Below are 27,671 nucleotides of genomic sequence, written 5' to 3' on the forward strand. Positions count from 1 at the left end.
TGATGGGTCATTATGAACAGCAAAACATGCCTTCTACATGGTACAATGTGAGCCCTCTAAGGTATTACACTTTTAGACCTCACATTTTAGAATGTGTTCATCTCATACATAATGTGTGTGTGTGTTTTAAATCAAACAAAGAAAAAGAATAACAAATATGGGCCCAATAGGCTTATTTCAGAGAGGTTGGCCATTTCCAATTCTTGCCAAAACACTTGATTACTGAGATTAAAATTGCCAGTCAGATATTTTACTATCTCTGATGATAAAACCACAACTGTAAAAACCTTAGGGGCCATCTAATGGAACTGCTTCACTTTCTAGATGAAGGATCTGAGGTCTGGAGGTAAAGTGATGGTCCCAAGATCAGACTTCAAGTTAGAGGTTGACCAAGATGATGACCAAGAACTCCTAGCTCTTATTATAGCTTTTTAAACCCCTACTTATCTCTTCCTAACAGGAAATTGAGGAGCCAAGTTTCAGGGAACCAAAGCTATAGTTAAGTCAGTTCCATTTCCCAGTATTTTTACCTACAGAAATATGATCTTTGACATCAATAACAAGAATGGGCCAACAGGATAGCCAAGAAAGAAGCCAAGAAGGTGTCAAATCTAGTCAGGGCTTAGTAAGCAAATGGAGAAACTGATTTTAGAATGTCCTGACTTAAGGTGATTTTCTTAAATGTGTCTGAGCCAGAATTCTGAATCTAAAAGGTACTATAAACAGTACTTCATTCAACTCATCCCTTTTACATATGATGAAACCTTTAATAATAAATATAAAATTTTAATAAGTACAAATTCCTCCTGTAGAAATGCGAGGGAAGAGAGTAGAGCCAGGCTGCAGTTCCTTAGCTCCTCAGAGGACAACTCCTGATGTCGGGCCAAGGCCCCATCCACAGCAGGGTGACTGCTGAAACAGCCTCGATTCAGCTCTGCTTCTCTACCCATTCTCACTCCCTACCCCATCTTGCCACAAGATGCATATTAAATTTTATTCTTTAGTTTAATATTATTCTCAGGAATTTCCTTTTAAGATGCAAATACCCGCCAAAGGAACCTTAACCCTATTATCAGATCAACCAATGGGCACAAGTTCACATAGAGGAGAAGAAAGAGAAGCCTAAGAAACAGCACTGGAAGCCTGGATGAGAGGAGACAGGAAGGGTCCCTGGTGTCCACACTAGGAAGAGGGCTCAGAAAGAAAAGCTGAAAAGGCAACAACAAAGAGACGATTCCTACTTCACAATTTTTCCAAATCATGCCCTATTTAACAATCATGAGCTTTTTGCCTTAAATTGTGGGGCGGGCAGTGGTAACAGTGATCATTTAAACACTTATGCATTTGCTTCAAGTCTTAGGTAATAAGGGTCCCTACTTCCTAAACCCAGTAAAATCAGTGCCATAGAACTGAAAGAGCAGAAGTATGTCTGAGACAAAAGATGAAAATCCTCAGAATGGGAAAACAAAAAGAAAAACAAAAACAAAAAAACAAAACCCTGCCATTAACTGGGCTGGGAGGAAAGACACAGATGAAGGCAGGCAAAGTTAACAGGAAACATTACATCTCCCACAGTCATACAGCAGCTGTAAAATGCTACACTGACTCTCTGAATGGCTACTGCTTTGTTACCAGTGATGTCCCCAGACCAGCTTTGTTACAGCCATCTACTACTGAGGATAAGATAGCCAATTGCTAAACTGCCCTTTGCCCCATGACAGCACCTAAATCCTAATTAATCCTCCCTTCTAATCCTGCCTCAGAAACAGCAGCCAATCCAAAACTGATCCACAACCCCTACAGGCTTCTCCAATCCTGCAGCAGGAGCCCAACTTTACAGAAGGGGCTTCCCTCCTCCCTTTTACTTCATGGCATTCCACAGTTCCCCTGGAGGGCCTTCCCTTACCACGTATGTCAATAAATCTGGTTTGGTCAGACAGGCTTGTTTCAGGAGATCTCTGAACCCAGATGCTTTCCTCTCTTCCCTCTCTCAGCCTCAACTCCTAGAAGCAGAGACTCCACCCCTGCCTAACAGACTTCCCTTTTTGTACAACTGCCCACCCCTAACGTAGGCCCAGCTGACCTACATGAGGAAGGAGGAGTGTATTCATTCTAAGATAAGGAGGTCAGAAAAAAGAGCAGTAACTGCCCCAAGAATAAAAGGAAACCAGGAGTATATAGCATTCTAGAAGCCAAGTCATCAACTGGGTCCACTGTAGTAACAAATCAAGTTAAGTTGAGGATTGAGAACAAAAGATGGGATATAGCATCCTGCAGGTCACTGGTGATTTTGAGAAGAGCAGTTTTAGTGGAATGGTGGGGATACAAGCCTGAATGGAAAGAATTCGTCAAACTAGGAAATCAGAAGGTGGAAACTGCCATTACTGATACTAAATTTTCCAAGGAGTTTTGCTATGAAAGAGAGCAGAGAAATGGGGAAGAAGCTAGAGGAGGAAAATTAATAGCATTACCTTATACATAACAGAAATAAATCTAAGTAACTCAAGTGTCCATGAATGGGAACTGGCTGGAAAAATGATGACACATCTACCTAAGGGAATACACCACAGCCATAAAAAAGAATGAAGTTTTCTACAGTGATCTTTAGAGTATATTATGAAGTGAAAAAAAGTAAGATACAGATCAATATTTATAGTTATGACACTTCTTCATAAGAAAAGGGACACATTTATACATATTTGCTGGCGTCTGCAAAACAAAAGACAACACTGAATGAATAATTCATAAATGAAAAATAAAAATGAGCATCTACAGGAGGAGGGACTAGCTGAAGGGGACAGAATGGAAGGGAGATTTCTCTAAATATATCATTCCTAAATTTAGACTTAGGATCACAGAAATGTTTTACCTACTAAAAAACAAAAAACAAAAAACAAAAAACCACTAGGTCAAAGGAGGGACAAGAGTAAGGACTGGAGATAAAAAGTAAATTCCCAATAGATAAACAAGATTATACTGTAAAGCACAGGGAAATATACACAAGATCTTATGATAGCTCACAGAGAAAAAAAATGTGACAATGAATATATATGTTCATGCGTAACTGAAAAATTGTGCTCTACACTGGAATTTGACATAACATTGTAAAATGATTATAAATCAATAAAAAATGTTAAAAAAAAAAAAAAGTAAATTCCCTAGGATGATGACTGGCACAGGGTGGGTGCTCAATAAATGGCAAATTATTTCTGCAGAAGTACTTAGCACTGTAAGTGATATTAAAAAAAATGTTTTCCGGGTTGCCCTGCTGGAAGTTAGAGTCAATGTTAAGATGATTGGTTATGTCTAACTAGCTGGAGGACTATAACAATGACAGTAAAACAGGCTTCTTATATAAAATCTAAGAGTTTATGATACCTGTAAAAAGGGTACATAATCTTTAATCCTCCTCCTCATTCATTAGTTTCATTGGGAGAAACAAAGCACAAAACTTTAAAAAAAACTGGCAATTAAAGGTGAAGAATGAAGCATTTAATCTAGCCTTTTTTGAAAAACTAAATTTCAGGAAAATAAATCACTGTTGATAAAGAAAAGCACCTCAGCCCCTTCCCCAAACTACTCCAGATAATATATGTGGGGAGAAAAATGTACTTTGTAACCCCTAATTGAAATGATTCAGGCAACAATCAATGAAGAAAACCAGTAGGCAAAAACGTTGATTGATGGGGACAACCTCTGCAATGAAGGGATCAGGCTGTCACCACCTGAACCCTTTGACTGATCTCAGCATCGCTAAGAGCCAAAAATTGTGAAAAAGAAGAATAAAGTTGGTGGTCTCACACTTCCTGATTTCAAAACTTATTACAAAACTACAGTAATCAAAATACTATGATACTGGCAGGAAGACAGATATATAGACCATGGAATAGAATAGAGAGCTCAAAAATAAGCCCTCACATTTATGGCCAAATGATTTTCCAGAAGAGTACCAACCATTCAATGGATGGTTTTTTCAACAAATGATGCTGGAAAAATTGGATATCCACATATAAAAGAACAAATTTAGAGCCTTACCTTACACCATATACAAGAATCAACTCGAAGTGGATCAAACACCTAAACATAAGAACTAAACATCTTAGAAGAAAACATAGAAGGAAAGCTTCATGACACTGGATTTGGAAATGAGTTCTTGGATATAACACCAAAAACACCGGCAACCAAGGAAAAAAGACAAATTGGGCTACATCAAAATAAATACTTTTGTGTATCAAAGGACACAATCAAAAGAGTACAAAGGCAAACCGTGGAATGCAGAAAATATCTGCAAATGAGTTATCTGATATTAGGCAAATGTCTAGAATCTACAAAGAACTTCTACAAAATAAAATAACCTGATTTTAAAATGGGCAAAGGGCTTTTTGCCTCCATGCATCTGAGACAGAAAGATGGGTTACCAGAAGCGCTACTGGAGCCATCCAAAAAAATAAGGCTAGGGTTCTGGCTCTTGCTGAGTGCTCAAATTTGCATGGTCTGCTCCAGAAATATAGCCTCAATATGTACCACCATGCTTCCATCAGTACACAAAGGATACAGGCTTATGTTGGACTAAATGAACTGCCTAGAATGGGTTATCCAGGACATCTACCTTCACACAGAAACAATACTAGTTCTTTGTACATTAGGAAAAAACAAAACAAAACAAAACAAAAAATCCCTTTCAATTGTAAGTGTTTTAATGTGAATGGAATAGTCAATTGACTATAGAAATCTTCTTTTAAAATTTACTATTGTTTTCTCAATGGATTCATCTTCAAAATATGTGGCTTATTTTCTCTCAGTCATAGAAAAGCATAAAAGTATTCATGCTGGGGGCGGAATGGGCAAAGGACTCGAAGAAACAAACTGAAGGGCCTAAAAGCACTGGAAAAGATGTTCAACATCATTAATCATTAGAAAAGTACAAATCAAAACCATAATGAGATACCAACTCACACTCATTAGAATGGCTACTATCAGAGAACAGAAAATAACAAGTCTGGGCAAGGATGTGGAGAAATTGGAATCTTTGTACACCATTGGTGGGAGGGTAAAATGGTACAGCTGCTATAGAAAACAGTATAGCATTTTCTCAAAAGCTTAAAAATAGAACTGCCATATGGTCCAGCAATCCCACTTCTGGGTACATATCCAAAAGAACTAAAAGCAGGGTTTCAAAGAGATATTTGTATACCTGTTTTCATAGCAGCATTATTCATAATATCAAAAGGTAGAAGCAATCCAAGTGTACATTGATGGATAAATGATTTTAAAAAGTGTGGAATACACATACAATGGAATAGTATTCAGCCATACAAAAGTAGGAAATCCTGAGGCATGCTACAACTTGGATGAATCCTCAAGACGTATGCTAAGTGAAATAAAAGTCACAAAAGGACAAATATGATGTGATACCACTTATATGAGGTACCGAGAATAGTCAAATTCATAGAGACAGGAAGTAGAATGGTAGTTGTCAGAGGCTGGAGGGAGAGGGAAAAGAGGAGTTACTATTAATAGGTACAGAGTTTCAGTTTTACAAGAGTTCTAGAGACAGATGGCAGTGATGGTTGTATAACAATGTGAATGTACGTAATGCTACTGACTTAAAAATGGTTAAAATGGTAAATTGTTATGTGTATTTCACCACAATTACTTTTTAAAAAGACAAAAAACCAGCCCTGAGGCCCAGTAACTTTAAGTTAGTTGCTCAAGGTCAATCAGTAATATTATGTAGCAGAATCAAAATCAGAGGTCAGATCTTTTAATTCCTGGACTAGTGCTTATTTATATCAAGCAGCACCTTCTCCCCACCCCTGGTCAGTTTTGAGTGTTCTAACAACCAAGAAATAGATTGTATTTATGAAGACAATTATTCTTGGCAGAAAAGATGGAAATATTAACATCCTAATAATTTAAGCTTTTATAGCCTACTAATAAAGCATAACTGAATGGGTGATAGCACAATTGCAGAAATTAATACAGCATGAAAGTACATTCAAGCAACTTAAATCACTAATCTAAATCTCAAAGTATAATTATGTTTAAAGATAATGCAGGCAATCAAAACTATAGCACATTAAGAGCCAAATGTATGCAACTGGCATAAAATACACAGATCAAAACTGTCATTTTAACAATCATTTTGGCATTAACTTTGAAAAGCACTTAGATATAACACTGGATAAAAGGGCTTAACATTTAAATATTGTCCATTTTACATTTAAATAGATAGAAAAATGGCTGGTATTATTACTCCTTCACTACTTCTGCTCAGTTTCCTAACCAATCTGATTGGGACACACTTTGGTGCTTCTTGATACCTGTAGTATTCTTATCAAAGGCTAATTTAAAATAGAATACTTGAGCAGAAGAAGTACCTCCAAGTAAGTATTTAGTTATTCCATTAAAAAAAAGAGAGAGAGAGAGAGAAAGATTGTTCCTCTTGGTATTAGTGCTTCTAAGGTGAGGTTTACCTGACTCTGATACCTTTCTACAGTTACTATGTATGTTTTGAGTACTTAAAAGCACAAAAACAAGATATAAGCCCCATCCGTCTTTTTTTTTAAGAAACTCAAACCCTATTTTTGACATAATTACTGGACAAAAAGGGTAAAACAGCATTATTGATGGTAATTAGTTATCCTTGGTTAAAGTGTTTTGTCCTAGAGATCTCTGATAATGCACTACATCAACTCTGCTCTCCCTTCCCTGTCGTCCTAAAAGAGATAGGTTTTGCTTCTGGCTTCAGGAAAACCACTCCCAGTCAACATTATCATCCCAGCTGGACCAATCCAAGAACTAGCAAAACAAAGAGAACAATAATCCCTCCCCCTCAACATTCTCTCCAAAGAGAACTGCTACAGACATCACATTCACTGACAAGTCAGAGTCAGTGACAGTGCAGAACTTCCTAAATGTTTCTTCATTCTCCTTTTATTTTTCCCTTCATTTTTCCCTTTCTTCTTCATCTCTTTGGTCTTACCCAATCTTCCCAAGCACTCTTTCTCTTCATTTCCACTGTGGGCCCTTAACAGGCTAAAATATTTTCCTAGCTTGAATTTGGGCACAGAGCTTTGAGGAAATGATTACTCATCCCTAGACGGAAGTAGCAACCAACATTCATACACAGGGGATCTTAGGAGTCACTCATGGCCATCTGGACATCTCAATTCCACAAAAGGAGTCAACCTCACCACTCACTCACAACTGAGGTACAGAGCATTGGGTCTTTTAGTCTGGGCTGATAGTCTGCTATTCATCTTTCAGATGACTGATCTGTGAGTGTAAATATTCTTCAGAGTATCATCACCTTCGATTTACCTCCCACTGTTTTGCACACAGAACCCTCAACTCATGCCAAACTGCACTAGTCAGGCTCAACCACAGTTTATGCTTATTTATTGCAATCTGGAAATGTGATAGATACCCTGTCACAAATCTGAATCTATTCAGTTAAAACACTACGTATCTAAGAAAGCCCTTTTGGACACCATTTGACCTAGAAAGTTATCATCATCTAATGTTTATTATTTCTTATTACTGAAAATAAGAATTTCAATAGACTTTATTATTCTTTAAGACTTTATTTTTAAAGTAGATGTAGGTTCACAGCAAAACTGAGAAGATACATATACCCTCTACCTCCAGATAAGAACAATCTCCTTAACTATCAACATCCCACATCAAAGTAGTATATTTGTTACAATTGATAAACTTACACAGACCATCATTATCACCCAAAGTCCATAATTTACATTTGAGTTCATTCTTGGTGTTTTACATTCTATGGGTTTTGATAAATGCAATAATGACATGTATCTACTACTATAGTATCATACAAAATAGTTTCACTGCCCTAAAAATCCTCTGTGCTCTGCCTATTTATCACCCCCTCCCCAAGTCCCAGGTAACCATTGTTTTCACAGTTTTGCCTTTTCCATAATGTTATATAGTTGGAATCATACAGACCACAGCCTTTCCAGATTGATTTCTTTCACTAAGTAACAGGGACTTAAGGTTCCTCCATCTTTTCATGGGCTGAAAGCTCATTTCTTTTCAGTGCTAGATAGTATTCCATTGTCTAGATGTATCAAAGTTCTGTTTATCCATTCACCTAACGAAGGACATTTTGGTTGCTTCCAAGTTTTGGCAATTATGAATGAAACTGCTATAAACATGGTAAGAATATTTTAGTTTTGTAAGAAACTGCGAAACTGTCTAACAAAGTGACTGTACCATTTTGCACTCCCACCAGCAATGAATGAGAGTTTCTGTTGCTTCACACCCTCACCAGCATTAGGCATTGTCAGTGTTCCAGATTTTAGCTACTCTAACAGGTGGGTAGTGATAACTTACTGTAATTTAATTTGCAATTCTCAGATTTTAGCTATTCTAACAGGTGGGTAGTGATAACTTACTGTAATTTAATTTGCAATTCTCTAATATGATGTTGAACATCTTTTTATATGCTTATTTGCCATCTGTATATCTTCTTTGGTGAGATGTCTGTTCAATTCTTTTGCCTGTTTTTTAAGTTGTTTTTTTTCTAATTACTGAGTTTTAAGAGCTTTTTATAGGTTTTGGATAATAGTCCTTTATCAGATGTGTCTTTTACAAATGTTTTCTCCCAGTCTGTGGCTTGTCTTCTCATTCTCTTGACACTGTCTTTCACAGAACAGAAGTTTGTCATTTTAATAAACTCCAGCTTATCAATTCTTTCTTTCATAGATTGTGCCCCTTTGGTGTTGCATGTGAAAAGTCCTTGCCATACCAAAGATCATCTAGGTTTTCGTCTATGCTGTCTTCTAGCAGTTTTACAATTTTGCATTTTACATTTAGGTTTATAACCCATTTTGAGTTAATTTTTGTGAAGGATGCAAGATCTGTGCGTCTTTTTTTTTTTTTTTGCATGCAGGTATCTACTCAATCCAGCACTATTTGTTGAAAAGACTACCTTTTCTCCAGTATATTGTCTTTGCTCCTTTGTCAAAGATCAGCCGACTATATTTGTGTCAGTCTATTTCTGGGCTCTCTATTCTGTTCCATTTGTTTGTTTATTCTTTCACCATTACCGCAGTATCTTGATTACTACAGATTTATGCAAGTTTTCAAGTTAGAGAGTATTAGTTCTCCAACTCTGTTCTCCTCCATTACTAAATTGGCTACTCTAGGTCTTCCGCCTTTCCATATAAAACTTAGAATCAGTTTGTTGATATTGATACAGTAACTTTCTGAGATCTTTACTGGGATTGTGTTGAATTTACACACCAAGTTAGAAAGAACCAAAATCTTGGACAACACTGAGTCTTCCCATCCATGAATATGGAATATCTTGCCACTTATTTCTTCGATTCCTTCCATCAGAGTTTTGTTGTTTTCCTCATACACATCTTGTTCATATTTTGATAGATTTATACTTAAGTGTTTTATTTTGGGGGGATAGCAACATAAATGGTAATGTGTTTTTAATTTCTAATTCAATTTGTTCATTGCTGGTTTATAGGAAAGTGATTAATTTTTGTATATCAATCTTGTATCCTGCAAACTTGTTAGTACCCTGCAGGCTTATTAGTTCCAGGGGTTTTTGTTGTTGATTCTTTCAAATTTTCTACATAGATGCCATCTGCAAACAAGGACAGTTTAATTTCTTTCTTCTCAATCTGTATACTTTTTATTTCCTTTAATTGTCTTATTGCATTAGCTAGGATTTCCAGTATGACACTGAAGAGCAGTGGATTTTCCCTTGCCTCATTTCCGATCTCAGAAGAAAACTTCTGATTTCTCACCATAAAGTATGATATTAGTTAAAGATTTTTGTAAATACTTTTATCAAGTAGAGAAAGATCCTCTCTCTTCCTAGTTTGCTAAAAGTTTAATCAGGAATGGTGTTGGATTCTGACACATAGTTTTTCTGTATCTATATGTTAACAGATACAGAAAAATCATATTCATATCAGAACATGTGACTTTTCTTCTTAACGTGTTGATGTGATGGATTATATTAATTGATTTTTGAATGCTGACCAGCCTTGCATATCTGGGATAAATCTTGGTCATGGTGTATGTAATTTTTTTATACACAGTTGGATTTGATTTGCTAATATTTTGTTGCAGATTTCTGCATCTATGTTCATGAACGATAACGGTCTGTGATTTTCTTTTCTTGTAATGTATGTCTGTGTGGTTCTGGTATTAGGGTAATGCTGGTCTCACAGAATGAGTCAGGAAGCATTCTTTCTCCTTCAATCTTCTGGAATTTCAGAGAAGTAGTACAATGTCTTCCTTAAACATCTGGTAGAATTCACCAGTGAAGTCATCTGAGTCTGGTGCTTTCTGTTAAGGTTATTAATTGTTGGTTCAATTTCTTTAATAGATATAGGCCTATACAGCTTGTTTATTTGTTCTTGTATGAGCTTTGGCAGATTGCATCTTTCAACTAATTGGTTCATTACATCTAGGTTATCAAATTTGTGGACAATGCATCTGGTTGTCACCAAAATGAGTTGCTCCTAATATTCCTTTATGATCCTTGTAATGTCCATGGGGACTGCAGTGATGTTCCCGCTTTTATTTCTGATTTTAGTTATCTGTGTCTTCTCCTTTTTCCCTTAGTTAGCCTGGCCAGAGGTTTACTGATTTAATTACCTCCCCCCTTTAAAAAAAACTAGCTTTTGCTTTTGATCTTTTCTACTGATTTCTGCTTGCAATTTCATTTATTTCTGCCTTTTATTTTATTTTTTCTGCTTGCTTTGGATTTATTTGCTCTTCTTTTTTTCTAGTTTCCTAAAGTGGGAGCTTAGATTATAGATTTTAGGTCTTTCTTCTTTTCCAATATATGTATTCAGTGCTATAAATTTCCTCTAAGCACTGCTTTTGCTGCATTTCATAATTCTGTTAAGTGTTATTTTCATTTTCATTTAGTTCAAAATATTTTTAAATTTCTCTTGAGATTTCTTATTTGATCCATGTGTTACTCAGTAGTGTGGGGGTTTTCCCACTATCTTTCTGCTGTGGCTTTCTAGTTTAATTCCACTGTGGTCTGAGATGATACACTGTATGATTTCTATTTTTTTAAATTGGTTAAAGTATTTTATGGCCTAGAATGTGGTTTATCTTGGTGAATGTTTCACGTGAGCTTGAAAAGAATGTTACTCTGCTGTTGTTGGATGAAGCAGTTTGCAGATGTCGATTATATCCAGTAGACTGATGGTGTTGTTGAGCTCACCTATATTCTTAATGGTTTTCTGCCTGCTGGTTCTGACCATTTCTGATAGATGAGTATTAGAAGTCTCCAACTATAATAGTGGATTAATCTATTTCTCCTTGCAGTTGATACTCTGTTGTTAGGCACACATACATTAAGGATTATTATGTCTTCCTGGAATACAAACCCTTTTATCTTTATATAATACCTCCCCCAACTTAATCCCTGACAATTTTCTTTGGTCTGAAGTCTGCTCTGACTGAATATAGATATTCTTGCTTCCCCTGGATTAGTGTTAGCATGGTATATCTTTTTCCATCATTGTGTGTGTGTGTGTGTGTGTGTGTGTGTGTGTGTATGTGTCTATATATATATACACATACACACACACATATATATATATATTTATATTAGAAATAAGTTTCTTAAAAACAACATATAGTTGGGTCTTACTTTGTGATCTGTTCTGATAATCTCTTTCTTTTAATTTGTGTATTTAGACCACTGAGGTTTAAAAGTGGCTACTGATATAGCTGGATTAATACCTACCGTATGTGTTACTGTTTTCTATTTGCTGCTCTTGTTCTTTGTTCTTATTTTTGTCTTCCACTATTTTTCTCCCTGTAAGGTTTTAATTGAGCATTTTATATGATTCCACTTTCCCTGCTTTATCAGCATACCAATTACACTTTTTTAAAAAGAGGTTGTCAGTTTGCAACATACATTTACAACTAATCCAAATGAAATAATAAATGACACTATACCACTTCATAGGTAGTGTATCACACAATTGCAAAATATTCCTAATTTCTCCATCCTGTCCTTTGTATCATTGCTGTCATTCATTTCACTTATTAAGATGCACATATATAGGTATACACACACAAGCACATATAACTAAGCACAAGCATACAAAATTGATTACACTGCAACAGCTATTATTTTGAACAAATTATGTTAGAGCAATTAAGAATAAGAATAAAAGTTTAATTCTACCTCCACTTATTCATTCTCCAGTATGTTTCCTTTCTTTGTATAAATCTGAGTTTTTGACCTATAGTTTTCCTTTTCTCTGAAAAACTTTTTCACATTTTGTGCAAGGCAAGACTACTGGCAATAAATTCCCTTAATTTTGGTTTGTCTGAGAAACTATGTCTCCTTAACTTTTGAAGGATAACTTTGCAGGGTACAGAATCCTATGTTGGGAGGGTTTTCTTTTTTCCTCACTATTTTAAATATTTCACTTTATTCTCTTCTTGGTTGAGTGATTTCTGAAGAGAAGTTGTATATAATTTTATCTTTGTTCCTCTATTGGTTTTTCTCCTCTGGCTTCTTTCAAGATTTTTTCTTTATCTTTCATTTTCTACATTATAAACATGATATACCTATGTGTAGTTTTGGGGGCATTTATCCTGCTTGGTGTTCTCCTAGATTCCTAGATCTGTGGTTTGGTGTCTGATGTTAATTTAGGAAAATTCTCAGTCATTATTGCTTCAAGTATTTCTTCTGTTCCTTTCTTTCTTCTCCTTCTGGTATCCCAGTTACATGTATGTTACATCTTTTGTAGTTGTCCCACAGTTCTTGGATATTCTATTCCATTTTTTCCAGTCCTTTTTCCCTCTGCTTTTCCATTTTGAAAGACCTATCCTCAAGCTTAGAAAATTCTTTCCTCAGTTGTGTCCAATCTACTAATGAGCCCATCAAAGGCATTCTTCATTTCTGTTACAGTTTTTGATCACTAGTATTTTTTCATTTCCTTAGAATTTCTACCTTTCTGCTTACATTAGCCATCTGTTCTTTCATGTTCTCTAATTTTTCCATTTAAGCCTTTATTATTTATATTAATCACAGATTTTTTTAAATTCCTGGTCTGATAATTGTAACACTCCTGTCATGTCTGTCTGGTTCTAATGCTTGTTCAGTCTCTTCAAACTGTGATTTTTGCCTTTTCTTTTTCTATTGAAAGGAGTACATCTTACACTGTGTAAAAGGAACTGCAGAGAACAGTCCTTTAGTTAAGGTATATGGGGAGGGGAAGCATTCTGCAGTCCTTTAGTTAAGGTACAGGGGGACGGGAAGCATTCTGCAGTCCTTTAGTTAAGGTACAGGGGGACGGGAAGCATTCTGCAGTCCTACATTTGTCTGTCTTTTGATGAGCCTGTGCCCCTGACTATGAACTTTGCCGGTGATTCTCATTTTCCCCCATTTATGGGACCAGATGGCTAAGGGGACTGGAGCTGGGCATTTTCCTTCCCCCAGGTCAGTCAGGCTCTGATAAAACTACAGCAGGTTAGGCTTTGGTAAAATAATTTCTCCTAAGGGCAGACCTTAAAAAAAACCCAGAATATTCTGGGTAATTCAAAAGTTACTTTCCCTCCTAACCCTGCCAGAAGCATTAGGGGATTTTTTCTCCAATATTCATTGGAAAACCTGGTAGAGATTCTTTAGGTAAAACTCACAAAAGTGTGGAGATAATCCTAGAGTCTTTATTTCTCTGGCTTGTTCACACTGAGCCTCCAGCATTTTCTGTTACAGTTCTGGTTTTTCTACCTCCGTACTGGTTCCCACAGAGGTTTCTGCTCATTAGTTTTGGCTCCAGTAAACTTTAATTCTCTGTATAATTTTCACTGCACATCAAGCTGCACATTCCTCTGCCTTAGGTACTCCATATAAGTGTTTAACACCTTTCTTGTTGTATGACCTAGAGTCTTTGACTCTACCCTGAAGATCCCATCAGGACTCCAAAGAAACAGACCATGAGATATCTGAGATGGAAAAATCTTAAGAAACTTTTACTCAGAAAGTTCTTACAAGACAAGTTAACAGTTAAGGAAGGATAACTGTGTAAAGTTTCACAATACAGTCATGTATTTTAACAAGAAGAAAAATAAGCATCTAACACATATTCACTGCTTCCCATGCCAGGTGCTGTTCTAAAACCTTTTACATGCATTAACTCCTCAAATTCCCTCAAAACCCTATGAGGTAAGTACTGTTTTCCTTATTTTATACATGAAGAAACTGTGTCATTGAAAGATAAAACAATTTCCTGAAGGTCACACTGCCATTGCACTGTTGAACTAGAAGTCAAACCCAGACTGCGTGACTTCAAGGCTCATGCTGCTACTCTACTGTCCTTCTTTACTAAAAAAGAATATTTAAGAATTTAACTATAAATAAGCCAAGTAAGTTATGGTTGTTCATTCTTGGTAAGCAGCCCAGATTCTGTTTTTGAGATGACTCTCTAATTTATTTTATTATTTGATAATTATTCATATGCCTTGCCCCAACCCAGCAAAAAGAATTATTAACCTATAGAGACAAAAAGTACAGTAGTGGCTGCCAGAGGCTGTACGAATGGGGAGTGACTACTTAATGGGTATATGGGGTTTCCCTATGGGGTGATAAAAATGTGTGAGAACTAAATAGATGACAGTTGGAAAATACTATGACTGTATTAAATGCCAATGAATTGTACACTTTAAGTGGTTAATTCGTTGTGTGAATTTTATCTCAATTTGAAAAAGAAAGAATAATCTACAATATCTTAGTTAACAGTAATCCAACGGAATGGTATGCAGCTACTAAAAATCGTGATTTTGAACGTAATGACAATGAGGAAAGGTTCTAAAATATTAGTGAATGGGAAAAAAGTACGTTATATAACTATATGTAGCACAATACCAAATTTGAAAAACAATTTTTTTGCATTTAATATTTGGATACATACACTAATATCTGGATACTGTATCTGTATTTCAGAATAAATGGTTTTCTTTCTTTATATTTTCTGCATCTTCTGAGTTGAGTCATATATTTATTTTATTATCAGAATACATTTTTTAAAGAATTTAACCACAAATAACTAATAAGTTCAGTGATGTAGATGTGGTGTGTATGTATGTGTGTATATATATATATATATATATATATATATATATATATATATATATATATATATTCCATATATATAATGGAATATTACTCAGCCATAAAAAGAATAAACAATGCCATTTGCCACTACATGGATGGACCTAGAGATTATCATATTAGGTGAAGTGGGTCAGACAGAGAGGGACAAGTATTATATGATGTTGCTTATGTGCAAAATCTAGAAGGAAAAAAGACACAAATTTTATTTGAGAACCAGAAATAGACTCATAAACATGGAAAAACAAACTGGTACCACAGGGGGGTGTGGGGAGAGAATGGACTAGGAGTTTGGGACTGGCAAATACACACTGCTATGTATAGGATAGATGGACAACAGGGACCTACTATACAGCACAGGGAACTGTATTCAGTTTCTGTAATACAAAACTGTGAGCTGTAATGGAAGAGAATCTGAAATCATGTATATATGTGTCTATATGTGTATGGCTGGGTTGCTTTGCTGTACATCTGAAACTGATGTTGCAAATCAACTACATTTCAATAAAAAAGTACGAATTAAAAAAATTAATCATAAATAACTAATAAGTTCAGTGATATAACTGATTCTAAAGTCCTCAAATAATAAAATAGTTGAACTAAATTCAAATACACCAAAAATTATAATAAATGTGAATAGTCTAAACACACTAATGACAAGACAGAGATTGCCAGAAATGGGGGGAAAAAAATTAGCCCAACCATATGCTGTCTGTAAGAAACTCCTAAATATAATGATACACACAGGATGAAGGCAAATGGCAGGGGAAAGATATATCAAGCAAATGCTAATCAAAGAAAGCTAGCATGGCTATATTAATATCAGACTTCAGAATGAAGAAAATTACCAGCGACAATGAGGGACATTACACATAATAAATGAGTCACTCGCCTGGAAGATATAATCTTAAATGTGTATGCACCAAAGAATAGAGCTTCAAAATACACGAACCAAAAACTGACAGAACTGAAGGAGAAAGAGACAAATCTAAAGCTAAAGTTGGAAGCTTCAACAGTCTTTTCTCAGTAATCGACAGAACTAGTTGATCACCCCAAGTAAAATCTATAAAGATACAGAGGAACTGAACAGCATCAACCAACTGGATCTAATTGACATTTATACAAACACTCCACCCAACAATAGCAAAATACACATTTTTTTGAGGTACACACGAAATATTCACCAAGATAAACAGTATCTATTAGGTAATAAACACCTTCACACATTTAAAAGAATTAATCATACAAGGTATGTGCTCTTAACATAATGGAATTAAACTAGAAATGCTTAAACAAGATAAAAGAAAAATCACCAAATATTTGGAAATTTACACACTTCTATATAATCCATGTCAAACAGGGTGTCTCAAGGGAAATTAGAAAATATTTTGGACTGAATAGAAATGAAAATATAGTATTTCAAAATTTACGGTATGCAGCTAAAAGCAGTACTCTGAGGGAAATTTATAGTTGTTACAGACCAAAAATTCTTATGTTGAAACTTAATCCCCAATGTGAGTGTATTTCGAAGTTGGACCTTTGAGAGGTGACCAGTTCATGAGGATAGAGCCCTCATGAATGGGATTAACACTCTTATAAAAAAAGATCCCAGAGAAAAATACAGCGAGAAGACAGCCATCTTGTGAAGTAGGAAGCTGGCTCTCACCAGAAACTGAATCTGCCAGCGTCTCACTCTTAGACTCCTCAGACTCCAGAAATGTGAGAAATAAATTTCTTTTGTTTATAAGCCACTGTCTAGAGTAGTTTATTATAGCAGCCTGAACAGACTAAGAGAATAGTATTAAACATCTACATTATAAAAGAAAGTTCTCTAATCAACGACCCCAAGCTTCCATTTTAAGAAACTAGAAAAAGAATAAAATAAATCCAAGTCAAGCAGAAAGAGGGAAATCATGAAATTAAGAGCAGAAATCCATGTAATCAAAAACAGGAAAATAGAAAAAAATCAATGAAACCAATGAAACCAAAAGTTGGTTTTCTCAGAATTAAGATATCTCTCAAGATTATTAAAGAAAAAAAGAGAGGAGACACAAAACATCAAGAATGAAAGAGCGGATTATCACTGTAGACACAGAAGGCACTAAAATGATAATAAAGGATAGCACAAACAATTCTACATACAAAAATTCAACAATTTAGTGAACAGGATCAATTCCTTGAAATTACCCAAGTCACCCAAGATGAAAGATAACCTGAACAGATCTGTAACTATAAAAATAAATTGAATTAGTAATTTAAAATTTTCAAAAAAGAAGGCCCAGAAGATTTCACTGGCAAATTCTTCAAAAGAAGAATTCTATAAAGTTTGTTACAGAAAAAATTTAAAATAAAATTGGTACAATACATCAGAGTTTATAGAGCTGCAGGCCACTAGCCACATATAGCTACTGAATACCTGAAATATATCTAGAATCACATATTGAAATGATAATCTTTTAGCTATACTGAGTTAAATAAAATGTACTATTAAAGTACATTTAAAGTCTTCAAGTAAGACTTAGGTCAGAAATAAGATCTGCTTTCATAATCACTTCTGATTTCTAAAAAAAAAGAGAACTATAAAACTAAAAAGGAAAAAATGACTTTGAAGTGACTACTAAGCCAAAGCCTGACGCACTCTAGAATTCAACTACTTTTAACACTATCTCAAAACAAAGTACAGGAAAAACTCTCAGAAATCCTAAGAGGAAACTCGAAGGACAATGATCGCTACAAAGTAAAATCCAGAGGTTAACAGGTTCAGAGCATTCCTACCTGGAGCCAAATGTCCAACATTGACATTCTCTTTGTAAAGAAAGGAAACATAAGCTCTTTAAAATTAAAAGAAAAAAAATTAAGATTAAAAATTTGGGGGGGGATTTTTTCAAGATAAAGATTGCAGAATGAACTAATTTCTAGTGATAAATATCTTTGCATTCCAAGGAAAAACTCATTAGAGCATCGTGTGGCTAGTATCAAAGCATCATTACAGGAACAGAATGCAATCTGCTTTCAGTAAGAAGACATCCTCTTCAAGGATTCCCACCTTTAACTATAAGACCAATAGGTTGTTCTAAAAATGAAATAATGGCTACATTCTGAGCAATAATTAAAGAATATAAACTGCATCGTAAAAATTATGATATCAGATAAAGCTTGAGTCCTATACATCAATTATTTTAGATACTAATCACCATTCTGTTAAAAAAAAACAAAACACATATTTTTCAGTAGTTATATAGTCTCTCCTCATCCACAGTTTCACTTTGTGCTGTTTCAGTTACCCAGAGCCAATCTCAATCTGGAAATACTAAATGGAAAATTCCAGAAATACACAATTCGTAAGTTATAAATTGCACGACATTCTAAGTGGCGTGATGAAATCTCACACGACCCTGTTCTATCTCACCTGGGATCCCCAACCACTGACATCATCTACTTCTGTCCAACCACTCCCACCATCATGGCTTGATGATCCAAGATCTCCCAAAGCAAATGATCCTCCCTGTAGGCATTTTATCATCTCACATCATCATAAAAAGGGTGAGTACAAACAATAAGATATTTTGAGAGTGAGAGAGAGGGGAAGAGACACCATAGTTAAATAACTCTTACTACAGCATATTGTTATAACTGTTCTACTTTATTATTAGTTATTGTTAATCTATTATACCTAATTCATAAATTAAACTTTATCATAGGTATGTACATACTGGAAAAACATAGTATATATAGAGTTCAGCACTATCTGTAGTTTTAAGCATCCACTGCAGGTCTAGGGGGATTACTGTACTGATAAATTAGGTATTCACCATGATTTGAACAAGAAGCAATTATGCTTGCTTCCGTGTTTATAAGAGACATTCTGTGGTCTGATTCAGTGGCAAGTATACACAATGGCACTTACTAAAAATTCCCATCACACTAAAACCTTAAGAATTTCTCATCTGAAACAATTTCAGCCTATATGTATACTTCTCTGTAACAGGGAAATGTACATATCTCCTCCATTGTAAGTCTACTTTTTGCCTCATTTTTAATGTTTCTGAAATCAAAATGCATCATATGATCAAATGTTCATTTAATATAATGGCTCTACTCTAATCCCAAGAAAAGTAGTCATTAAAGCAATGATGCATAGTAAAATTACTGTCACATAAGAATCAAAGAAGTGCAGAAAGTTTTATGTGTATATGCTTTACTATGATAGGGATATACTCTTTAAGTAACAACTTTATAACTAGATTCAACCTTAGCTATAGCCCTTATCAATGTATACAAACAAAAAAATTAAGGATTATAAATATATTTTTTTAAAAGCAAATTATGCCTAAGTATTTTTTAAATGGCCAGTGGTTTTACAACTATTTATTTTCTTTTTAACAATAAGTATATCAATAATTTAATAAAGAATTATATTTGGTTAAAATTTTTTTAAGGACCTGTCAATCCCAAAATTCAGAATCCTTGGAACTTAACATTCCAGATCAACATTCCAGGCTACCGTAAGAAAAAAAGATGTTACTTTCAAATTCTATTTTTACCCTTCTATCAAATCTTTAGATATACAGTTGATCTACTGAGAAATAATAAAACTAATCATAAGACAGTGTTAGCAGTAACAGTTCACACTAAAACAGCTTCATATCTGGACATGCAAATGTTTCATTTGATTTCTTGATTTTCCATACTCCACAGAGGGACCCACATATCTGCTTTTTATAGATTAATCTGAACAGTACACCACTTAACACTGCCTTTGACTCATGCGGAACTACCTGAACATGACCACCAAACAATTATGACCACCTGATGTCAGTACAACCAGTGGTAGCCTTCCTTCTATAAAGTTGAAGTAGCCCATCACCTTTTAAACTTAACACAAACCTTATAACATAAAGATATTTAAGGATTTCAGATCTCATTTACATATTGAAATGTTCCTATAAAAAAACATTGCCCACACAAGTCACAGTCAGCTTAAGCTTAGCATTTCTTTTATCAAAAAAGAAATCTAATTTTCAAGGGCTACTCATATTTCTGATACTGGAGGGTTCTAAAGATCAGAATTGAAGAGAGAGCATCTTAATGAGATCTTCTAAAAGCAAATGAGGCAGGCTTTTTGTTGTTGATTTTCCTTTTTGTCTCCTTGTCTCATTGAATGCCTTAAGAGTCTGTCCATATAGTCTTGGTCACTGATGCATCCTCACACCTACCTCATGGAAGAGGCTCAGAAAACATGAATTGAATGAATTCCCCCATAGATTATGATATATCTAAACAGATCTTAACGTTTTGCTTGATGGATATATTGCCATGCACATGGCTGTTACCCTGGGACACCATGCCGCTTCCAGGTTTGTTGCTGTCGTAGGTTTTTGAGTGCAACATAAAAGACAGACATTCTAAGGTGGGGTCAATATGCAAAAGGCAAGAGAACTGGTAGAAATACCAAGTACAACAGCATCTAAATAGAAGACACCTGCGTACAGTCTAGAAGAGTCTATATAAAACCAGAGCTTCTCTTTTAACGTTTAAGTCAAAACAAGGGGAGAAGAATGAGGAGGGGCAGTCCTGCACTACCTGGTTAGGAGAACATTCCGTAAACTGAAGAAGCTGGAAGAAGAACTTACAAAGGTTTTAAGAAATAAACAGTGTGGTTTACACACTGCACCCATTAAGTTTCCTAACCCATGGGACTATAACATATATTATGGTTTGGGAGCTTAATAAGGGAAGTTCCATGTCTAACATCTGAGAAAATTAAGTGAATAAAGTGTAAGTATTTAATTTACATGTGAAATGTCCCTAAGGACCCACGTGAGGCATTGAACAAGAAGAGCTATTTCAAGTGGGAGAAACCATCATTAGCACGTGGTAATTGGACTATCATGTGACCTTAGCTTACTTCACAACTAGAATCCTGCTGCATTAGAAGAAACCATCACAGTGCAGGGGTATATTTCTCCAATGGAATTTTGGAAGAGGGCATTCTACCAGGAAAAGGGGAGAGATGTTACTGTTTGTACCTAGGCTAAAATGGGGACAGCCACTCAAGGTGCTTATTCCTTCCCAAGAGGCAAGTGTCCTATAGGAACTGTGTACCTTCTAGCAGGCAGGAACTCCCTGGGGAACACTGATTATTTAATCAACTACCTAAGAGTCGAACTGCCAATCTCAGCTTGACCCTCATTCCCACACACTCTGGCAATGTAGAGGACTTGGGGACCATATAACCTCTGCCTCCCTAAATCCTGAGAAGTACCAAAACCCTGGAGCCAAAGTTTCCCTGTGAACCCTACCTAGTAGTGCCCAATAACAAAGATCATAAACCTACTTTTGTTAATTTGTAACTATACTTTTTATAACTAATTTATAACTCTTACTGAAACTCAGACAAATCATTAATTATCTCTGGTCTTTAGTTTCCTCATCCATCCATAAAATGTAGCTAGTATTTCCCTCATAAAGTAATTTGTATGAAAAACTACAATGCAATGCCTGACAAGCAGTAGGTATTAAGACAACAGGTTGCCTTTATCTAAGAAGCAACAGTCTGAGAAAGAAGACAAAATAAAATGCTTGGGCTTGAAAATAAATCTGCCCAGGATCAAACATTTAGTGCCACTCAACCAAGAGAGTTAGAAACATGTGTGGTGGGAGAAGAGGGGTGGCTGTGAAGATGAACATGGGAAGCTACAGGTATTTAGTCGGAGAGGGGCAAGGGTCTTATAAATACGCCCCACATAATGAAGAACTGTCCAAACAATGTGCCAACAGCACTCCTGTTGAGAGGCTGAAACAGTACAACCAATCTAAAATGAGGGAAGACTCACTTTGTAAATTATTAAATACAGCAAACATCCCTTTTGAGGAAGAGAAATGAGCTCAAACAACGTAAGCATTATAGTAAAAAAAAAAAAAAAGAGAGAGAGAGAGAGAGAGAGAATGGATTCTTCCTAGAAAATACCATCTAAAGACTTTTAGAGACCAGTCAATGAAAAACAAAATAAGCAAGCTTTGTTGTTAAAACAGAAAGATGAGGCACAGAGAAGTTACCTAACCCGTCCAAGTCCATGCCCAGGCAACGTAGTCCTACATTCCAAACTCTTACCACTACACTACACTCAATGAGCTAGCAAACTAAGAGTGAGCAGAAAAACTGGAAAGAGCCAATCCTGCCAAGGTTAACATGGCACCTTATTTTTTTTTTTTCATATGTTCAGTTGCGGTTTTATGTATATTATAATCATTTTCTGCCAGTCTAACATCTCTGTTGTCACCACATGTTTTATAATCAATAGTAAACTGAATTCAAAGAAACATAGTAGCTTGTAAATAGAATTAAATTCTTTATTAGAGTAGATGAATGGTTTGCAAACACACTCCACAGAGCCCTGGAGGTCATCTCAGACAGAGAGCAGGGAAATACAGTCCAAGGAAGCACCCATTCAACAAAGCCAATTTCATTTTTATCTTTTCTCTTTTTTGGAGGAGGCATTCACATATGCTTTTATCAAGAAAGAGTTCCACTGATTTAAGAAAAATGCTTGAAAATCATGGAATCAGATGAATTATTAAGATTCCTTGAAGTTATTAGAATTCAAAGTCCTGAAAAATAACTCACAGCTATACGACCAAGAAAGGGTTTAATTTTTTTTACTGCCTCCAGAGCTAATATATTATAATGTTTACTTCCAGAATTTCAGAAGGATGTTACTAGTATATATTTTAATGACCCAAAGAATAATAATTACTTTTAACACTAAAAACACACACACACAAACAAGTCTTAAACATGGAAGAATGCTAAGAATAAGTATCTTTGCATTAAAGATTTTTTTTAAGTCATATATGTTGTCTTCCTCCTCCCTTAAAACACTGACATTCATTTAAAAATTTATTAATGAGCCACTCTCTGCTCTGTACTGGGCTCAGCTTTTTCAAGAGTTACAAAGATAAATGAGACACATATCACCTGAAGTTTTTAAGGTGATATTAGACATTAATCAAAGTAACTGGGCAGAAAGAGGTAAAATACCAAAAAGACGCAAAGGCATCAGAGGGAAAGAGATGATGCAACAGAGCTCAGCAGTGGGAGAAACTACTTCCAGCTGTGCAAGTAAAAAGATTCTCAGGAGAGGTGGCCTGAAAACAGTCCAAAACAGAAGAGACAAATAATTTCTCTGCATTCTGATTGTTTACATGATTGTTATATGATGTTGATTTGTTATTCAACAAATATTTCACTGTCTAGTAGGAGAAAAGGATAGGTAAACAAACACCTAAAATACAATGTGTTAAGTATAATAACAAGGTTGTACATAATAGAAATAGAAAGGGAGGGAGAAATTCCTTCAGGTAGTGGGGAGAGTAAGAACTGGAGAAGAGGGAAAGAGAAAAGGTGACTTCACCAGGGCCCTGAGGATGAGCAGGGGTTTGCTGTAAAGAAAGAGATATTTCAGGCAATGGGAACAATATGAGCAAGAGCATGAAGTGAAATTATGTGGTGTCTTTCAGAACTGGCTGTGGGGACTAAAGAGGTGACTGACGATGAAAATGAAAGAAGCTAGGCCAGATTGTGAGGAGCTTTAAGCCCCATGCTAAGGGGTTTGGCTTCATTACAATATGTACAACGTTTTCAGGCAAAGATTGACGTCACATAGGATGTTGCTATGAGATACGCTTTCTACTATTAAAATTTTTCCAGGCTAAAAAAAATATTTTAAATTTCCACTGGCTGCAAAGACATATATGAGAATATTAATTCCAGGACTCTCTGAAATAACTTCAAAGGTCCCACTGCCATAAGTCCAGTTAGGAGCTCCCTGAGGACAGAAACTATTTATTATTTATTTTTATCTGGATCTCAGGACACTGAATACAGAGAAGACAATAGGAATTAGTCTGTGATTAAGGATGATATGACAGAACAAAAGATGACCCCAAATTTCTAGACTGATCATCTCAGTGGGGTGCTGACAAGAATATAAGTGTTGCCTGGAAGATGTTAAAATTCAAAAGCTACAGAGTATCTATGGGTTATGTCTATAAGCATTTAAAATATAGGTTTGAAGGTTCAGAAAGATTGTGCATCTATAGACATGAATTTGAGCACTGCCATGTATGCTGCACTGATGACAGCTGAAGGCACATGGGTGGCTGTGGTCACTGAGCAGGAAGACGGCACAGCTTAGAATCTAGTACAGACATATAGTGGAGATACTGCGGGTTTGGTTCCAGACCAACGCAATGCAGGGAATACTGCCATAAAGTGAGTCACGCAAATATTCTGATTTCCCGGTGTATCTAGAAGGTATATTTATAATATACTATAGTCTCTTAAGTGTGCAATAGTGTTATGTCTAGAAAAACAATGTACATACCTTAATTTAAAAGACTATTGTCAAAAACCAGTAACTGTCACTCTGAACCTTCAATAAGTTGTAATCTTTTGCTGGTGGAGGGTCTTGCCTCAGTGTTGAGGGCTGCTGGCTGATGAACGTGGTGGTTGCTGAAGCCTGGCGCAGCTGGGGCAGTTTCTTAGAGTAAGACAACAATGAAGTTTGCCGCATCAACTGACTCTTTCTTTCACAAATGATTTCTCTGTAGCATGCAGTGCTGTTTGATAGCATTTTGCCCACGGTAGACCTTCTTCCAAAATTAGGAGCCAGTCCTCTCAAACCCTGCCACTGCTTTATCAACTAAGTTTATGTAATATTCTGAGTCCTTTATTATCACTTCTATAGTCCTCACAGCATCTTCACCAGAAGCAGATTCCACCTCAAGAAACCACTTTTCTTTGCTCATCCACAAGAAGTAACTCCGCAACCGTTCAAGTTTTAGCCTGAGATTGCTGCGATTCAGTCACATCTTGAGGTTCTCAAGTTCTAGTTCTAGTTCTCTTGCTTCATCCACCACATCTGCGGTTACTTCCTCTGCTGAAGTCTTGAACCCCTCGATGTCATCCATGAGGGTTGCAATCAACTTCTTCCAAACTCCTGTTCATGTTGATATTCTGACCTCTTCCCATGAATCACCAATGTTCTTAATGGCACCTAGAATGGTGAATCCTTTCCAGAGGGATTTACTTTGTCTAGATCCATCAGAGGAATCACTATGGCAGCTACAGCCTCATGAAATGTATTTCTCAAAGAACTTGAAAGACTTGGAAGTTGAAATGACTCCTTGATCCATGGCTGCAGAATGGATGTTGTGTTGGCAGGCATGAAAACAATATGAATGTCATTGGGTATCTCCATCAGAGCTCCTGGGTGATTAGGAGCATTGTCCATGAGCAGTCATATTTTGAAAGGAATCTTTCTCTGAGCAATAGGTCTTAATAGTAAACCATGTTGTAAACAGATGTGCATTCATCCAGGCTTTGTTGTTCCAATTACAGAGCATAGGCAGAGTAGATTTAGCAAAATTTGTAAGGGCCCTAGGGTTTTCAGAATGGTAAATGAGCATGAAATTGGCTTCAATTTTAAAGCCACCAGCTGCACTAGCTCCTTACAAGAGGGTCATCCTCTCCTTTGAAGCTTTGAAGCCTTGAAGCCAGGCCTTGACTTCTCTCTAGCCATGAAATTCCTCGATGGTATCTTCTTCTAATAAAAGACTTGTTTTACCTACTTTGAAAATCTGTTGTTTAGAGTCACCTTCTTAGCTAGATCTTCTGGATAACTTACTGCCGCTTCTACATCAGCACTTGCCGCTTCACCTTGCACTTTTCTGTTATGGAGATGGCTTCTTTCCTTAAACTTTAAGACCCAACCTCTGGTCGCTTTAACCTTTTTTTCTGCCGTTTCCTCACCTCTCCGTTTTCACAGAGTTGGAGAGAGTTAGGGCCTTGCTCTGCATTAGGCTTTGGCTTAAGGGAATGTTGTGGCTGTTTGATCTGCTATCTAGATCACCCAAACTTTTTCCATATCAGCAATAAGGCAGGTTCACTTTCTTATGATTTGTGTGTTCACTGGAGTAGCACTTTTCATTTGCATCAATGACTTTTCCTTTGCTTTCACAACTTGGCTGCTTGGTACAAGCAACCTGGCTTCTGGTCTGTCGTGGCTTCCGACATGCCTTCCTCACTGAGCTTAATCATGTCTAGGTTTTCTTTTAAAGTGAGACGTGTGTGACTCTTCCTTTCACTTGAACACGTAGAGACCACTGTAGGGTTATCAGTTAGCCTAATTTCAATATTGTTGTGTCTCAGGGAATAGGGAGGCCCAAGGAGAGGAAGAGACATGGGGAAATGGCTGTTTGGTGGAGTGGTCAGAACACACACAACATATATCAGTTAAGTTCGCAGTCTTATGTGGGTTCAGTTCATGGCATCCCAAAACAATTACAATAGAAACATCAAAGATCACTGATCACAGATCACCTGTAACAAGTATAATAATAATGAAAAAGTTGGAAATACTGTGAGAATTACCAAAATGTGACACAGACACAAAGTGAGTAATTACTGTTGGAAAAATGGTACCAACAGACTTGCTTACTGCAGGGTTGTCATAAACCTTCAATTCATAAAAAACGCGATCATCTGTGAAGCACAACAAAGTAAAGAGCAATAAAACGAGGTATGTCTATAGTTCCAGGGCAAAGATGTGACCAGACAAAGACTATTCAGAGGAGGAGGAGAAGCAAGAGAGGTAATCATATGAGTCTAGGAAGGGACATACATCGAGAAACATTTGGAATTTGGTGCCAAGTCATGGCAGGCCAGTTAATGAGAAGACTGGAAAGTGGCTACTGGATTGGGAAACTGGGTAGTGGCTAATAAACATTTCACTGGAGTGGGTAAAGGATTGATTGGGTGGAAGAATAAAAGGAAAATGGGAAGAATAGACAGTGAGGGTAAATCAATGTGTTCAAAAAGTACAATAAAGAGAAGGAGCAAAAGACATCAGTAGCTTGACAGGCTGTCGGGTGGATAGAAGTATGCACATTTTGTGCGTTATCTTTTTTTATATGACTTGTGTCTAGAGACTCTGAGAACAAGGGCTGCCTTCAGTATTCTTACAGCATCTATCAGATTATATAATAAAAACAGTAGCACTACTAACTCCTTGTTTAGAATGCAAGATATATTTCATTTACTTTGCTAAATTTTAACTAAATTCCTAGTGTAAAGAGAGTGCTAGACTGAACAAATTAGAGAATCATTAAATTTAAGTCATTTACCTGTATGGGGTGACTGCTTACAAGAGACCACACCCTGCTATGTAATTTGACAGGCTCTGTGAGCAATACTGGGGATGCTGAAAGATGTTACCTTAATTCCTTCACCCTGGGCTGCACAAGGACATACTCACCTCCATAGTAGAGTCCTGTAGCAGTGCACATCCGCCACTGTCCCTGATACATTCCTGCTCTGCTGGGGCTGCACATCTGGACGCTGACATCTGCAATCTCTTGGGGCTCTAGCGATCTCACCATCACCATGTTCACATGTCCAAATTGGTCTCCCCCGACATATTTAAGACAAACCCCTGGAGGCCAGGCCTCTGCCCCTGAGTTCAAGCAAAAGAAA

General features: G+C 36.3%; 1 protein-coding gene across 5 annotated transcripts in view; it reads right to left on the minus strand.

Moving 5' to 3' along the window:
- ILRUN (inflammation and lipid regulator with UBA-like and NBR1-like domains) overlaps positions 1-27,671 on the minus strand; it is a 93,018-nt gene that overhangs the window by 22,821 nt on the left and 42,526 nt on the right. For 4 of the 5 annotated variants that reach the window (XM_032462872.1, XM_032462869.1, XM_032462873.1 and 1 more), the window contains exon 3: positions 27,454-27,651. The exons of the other annotated variant lie outside the window; for it this stretch is intronic. In XM_032462872.1, coding sequence (XP_032318763.1) covers positions 27,454-27,651 — 198 coding nt within the window. The remainder of the gene's footprint in view (positions 1-27,453; positions 27,652-27,671) is intronic. 5 annotated transcript variants of the gene reach the window in all.

Source organism: Camelus ferus, chromosome 20 (assembly GCF_009834535.1).
Source record: "Camelus ferus isolate YT-003-E chromosome 20, BCGSAC_Cfer_1.0, whole genome shotgun sequence".
NCBI lineage: Eukaryota > Metazoa > Chordata > Mammalia > Artiodactyla > Camelidae > Camelus > Camelus ferus.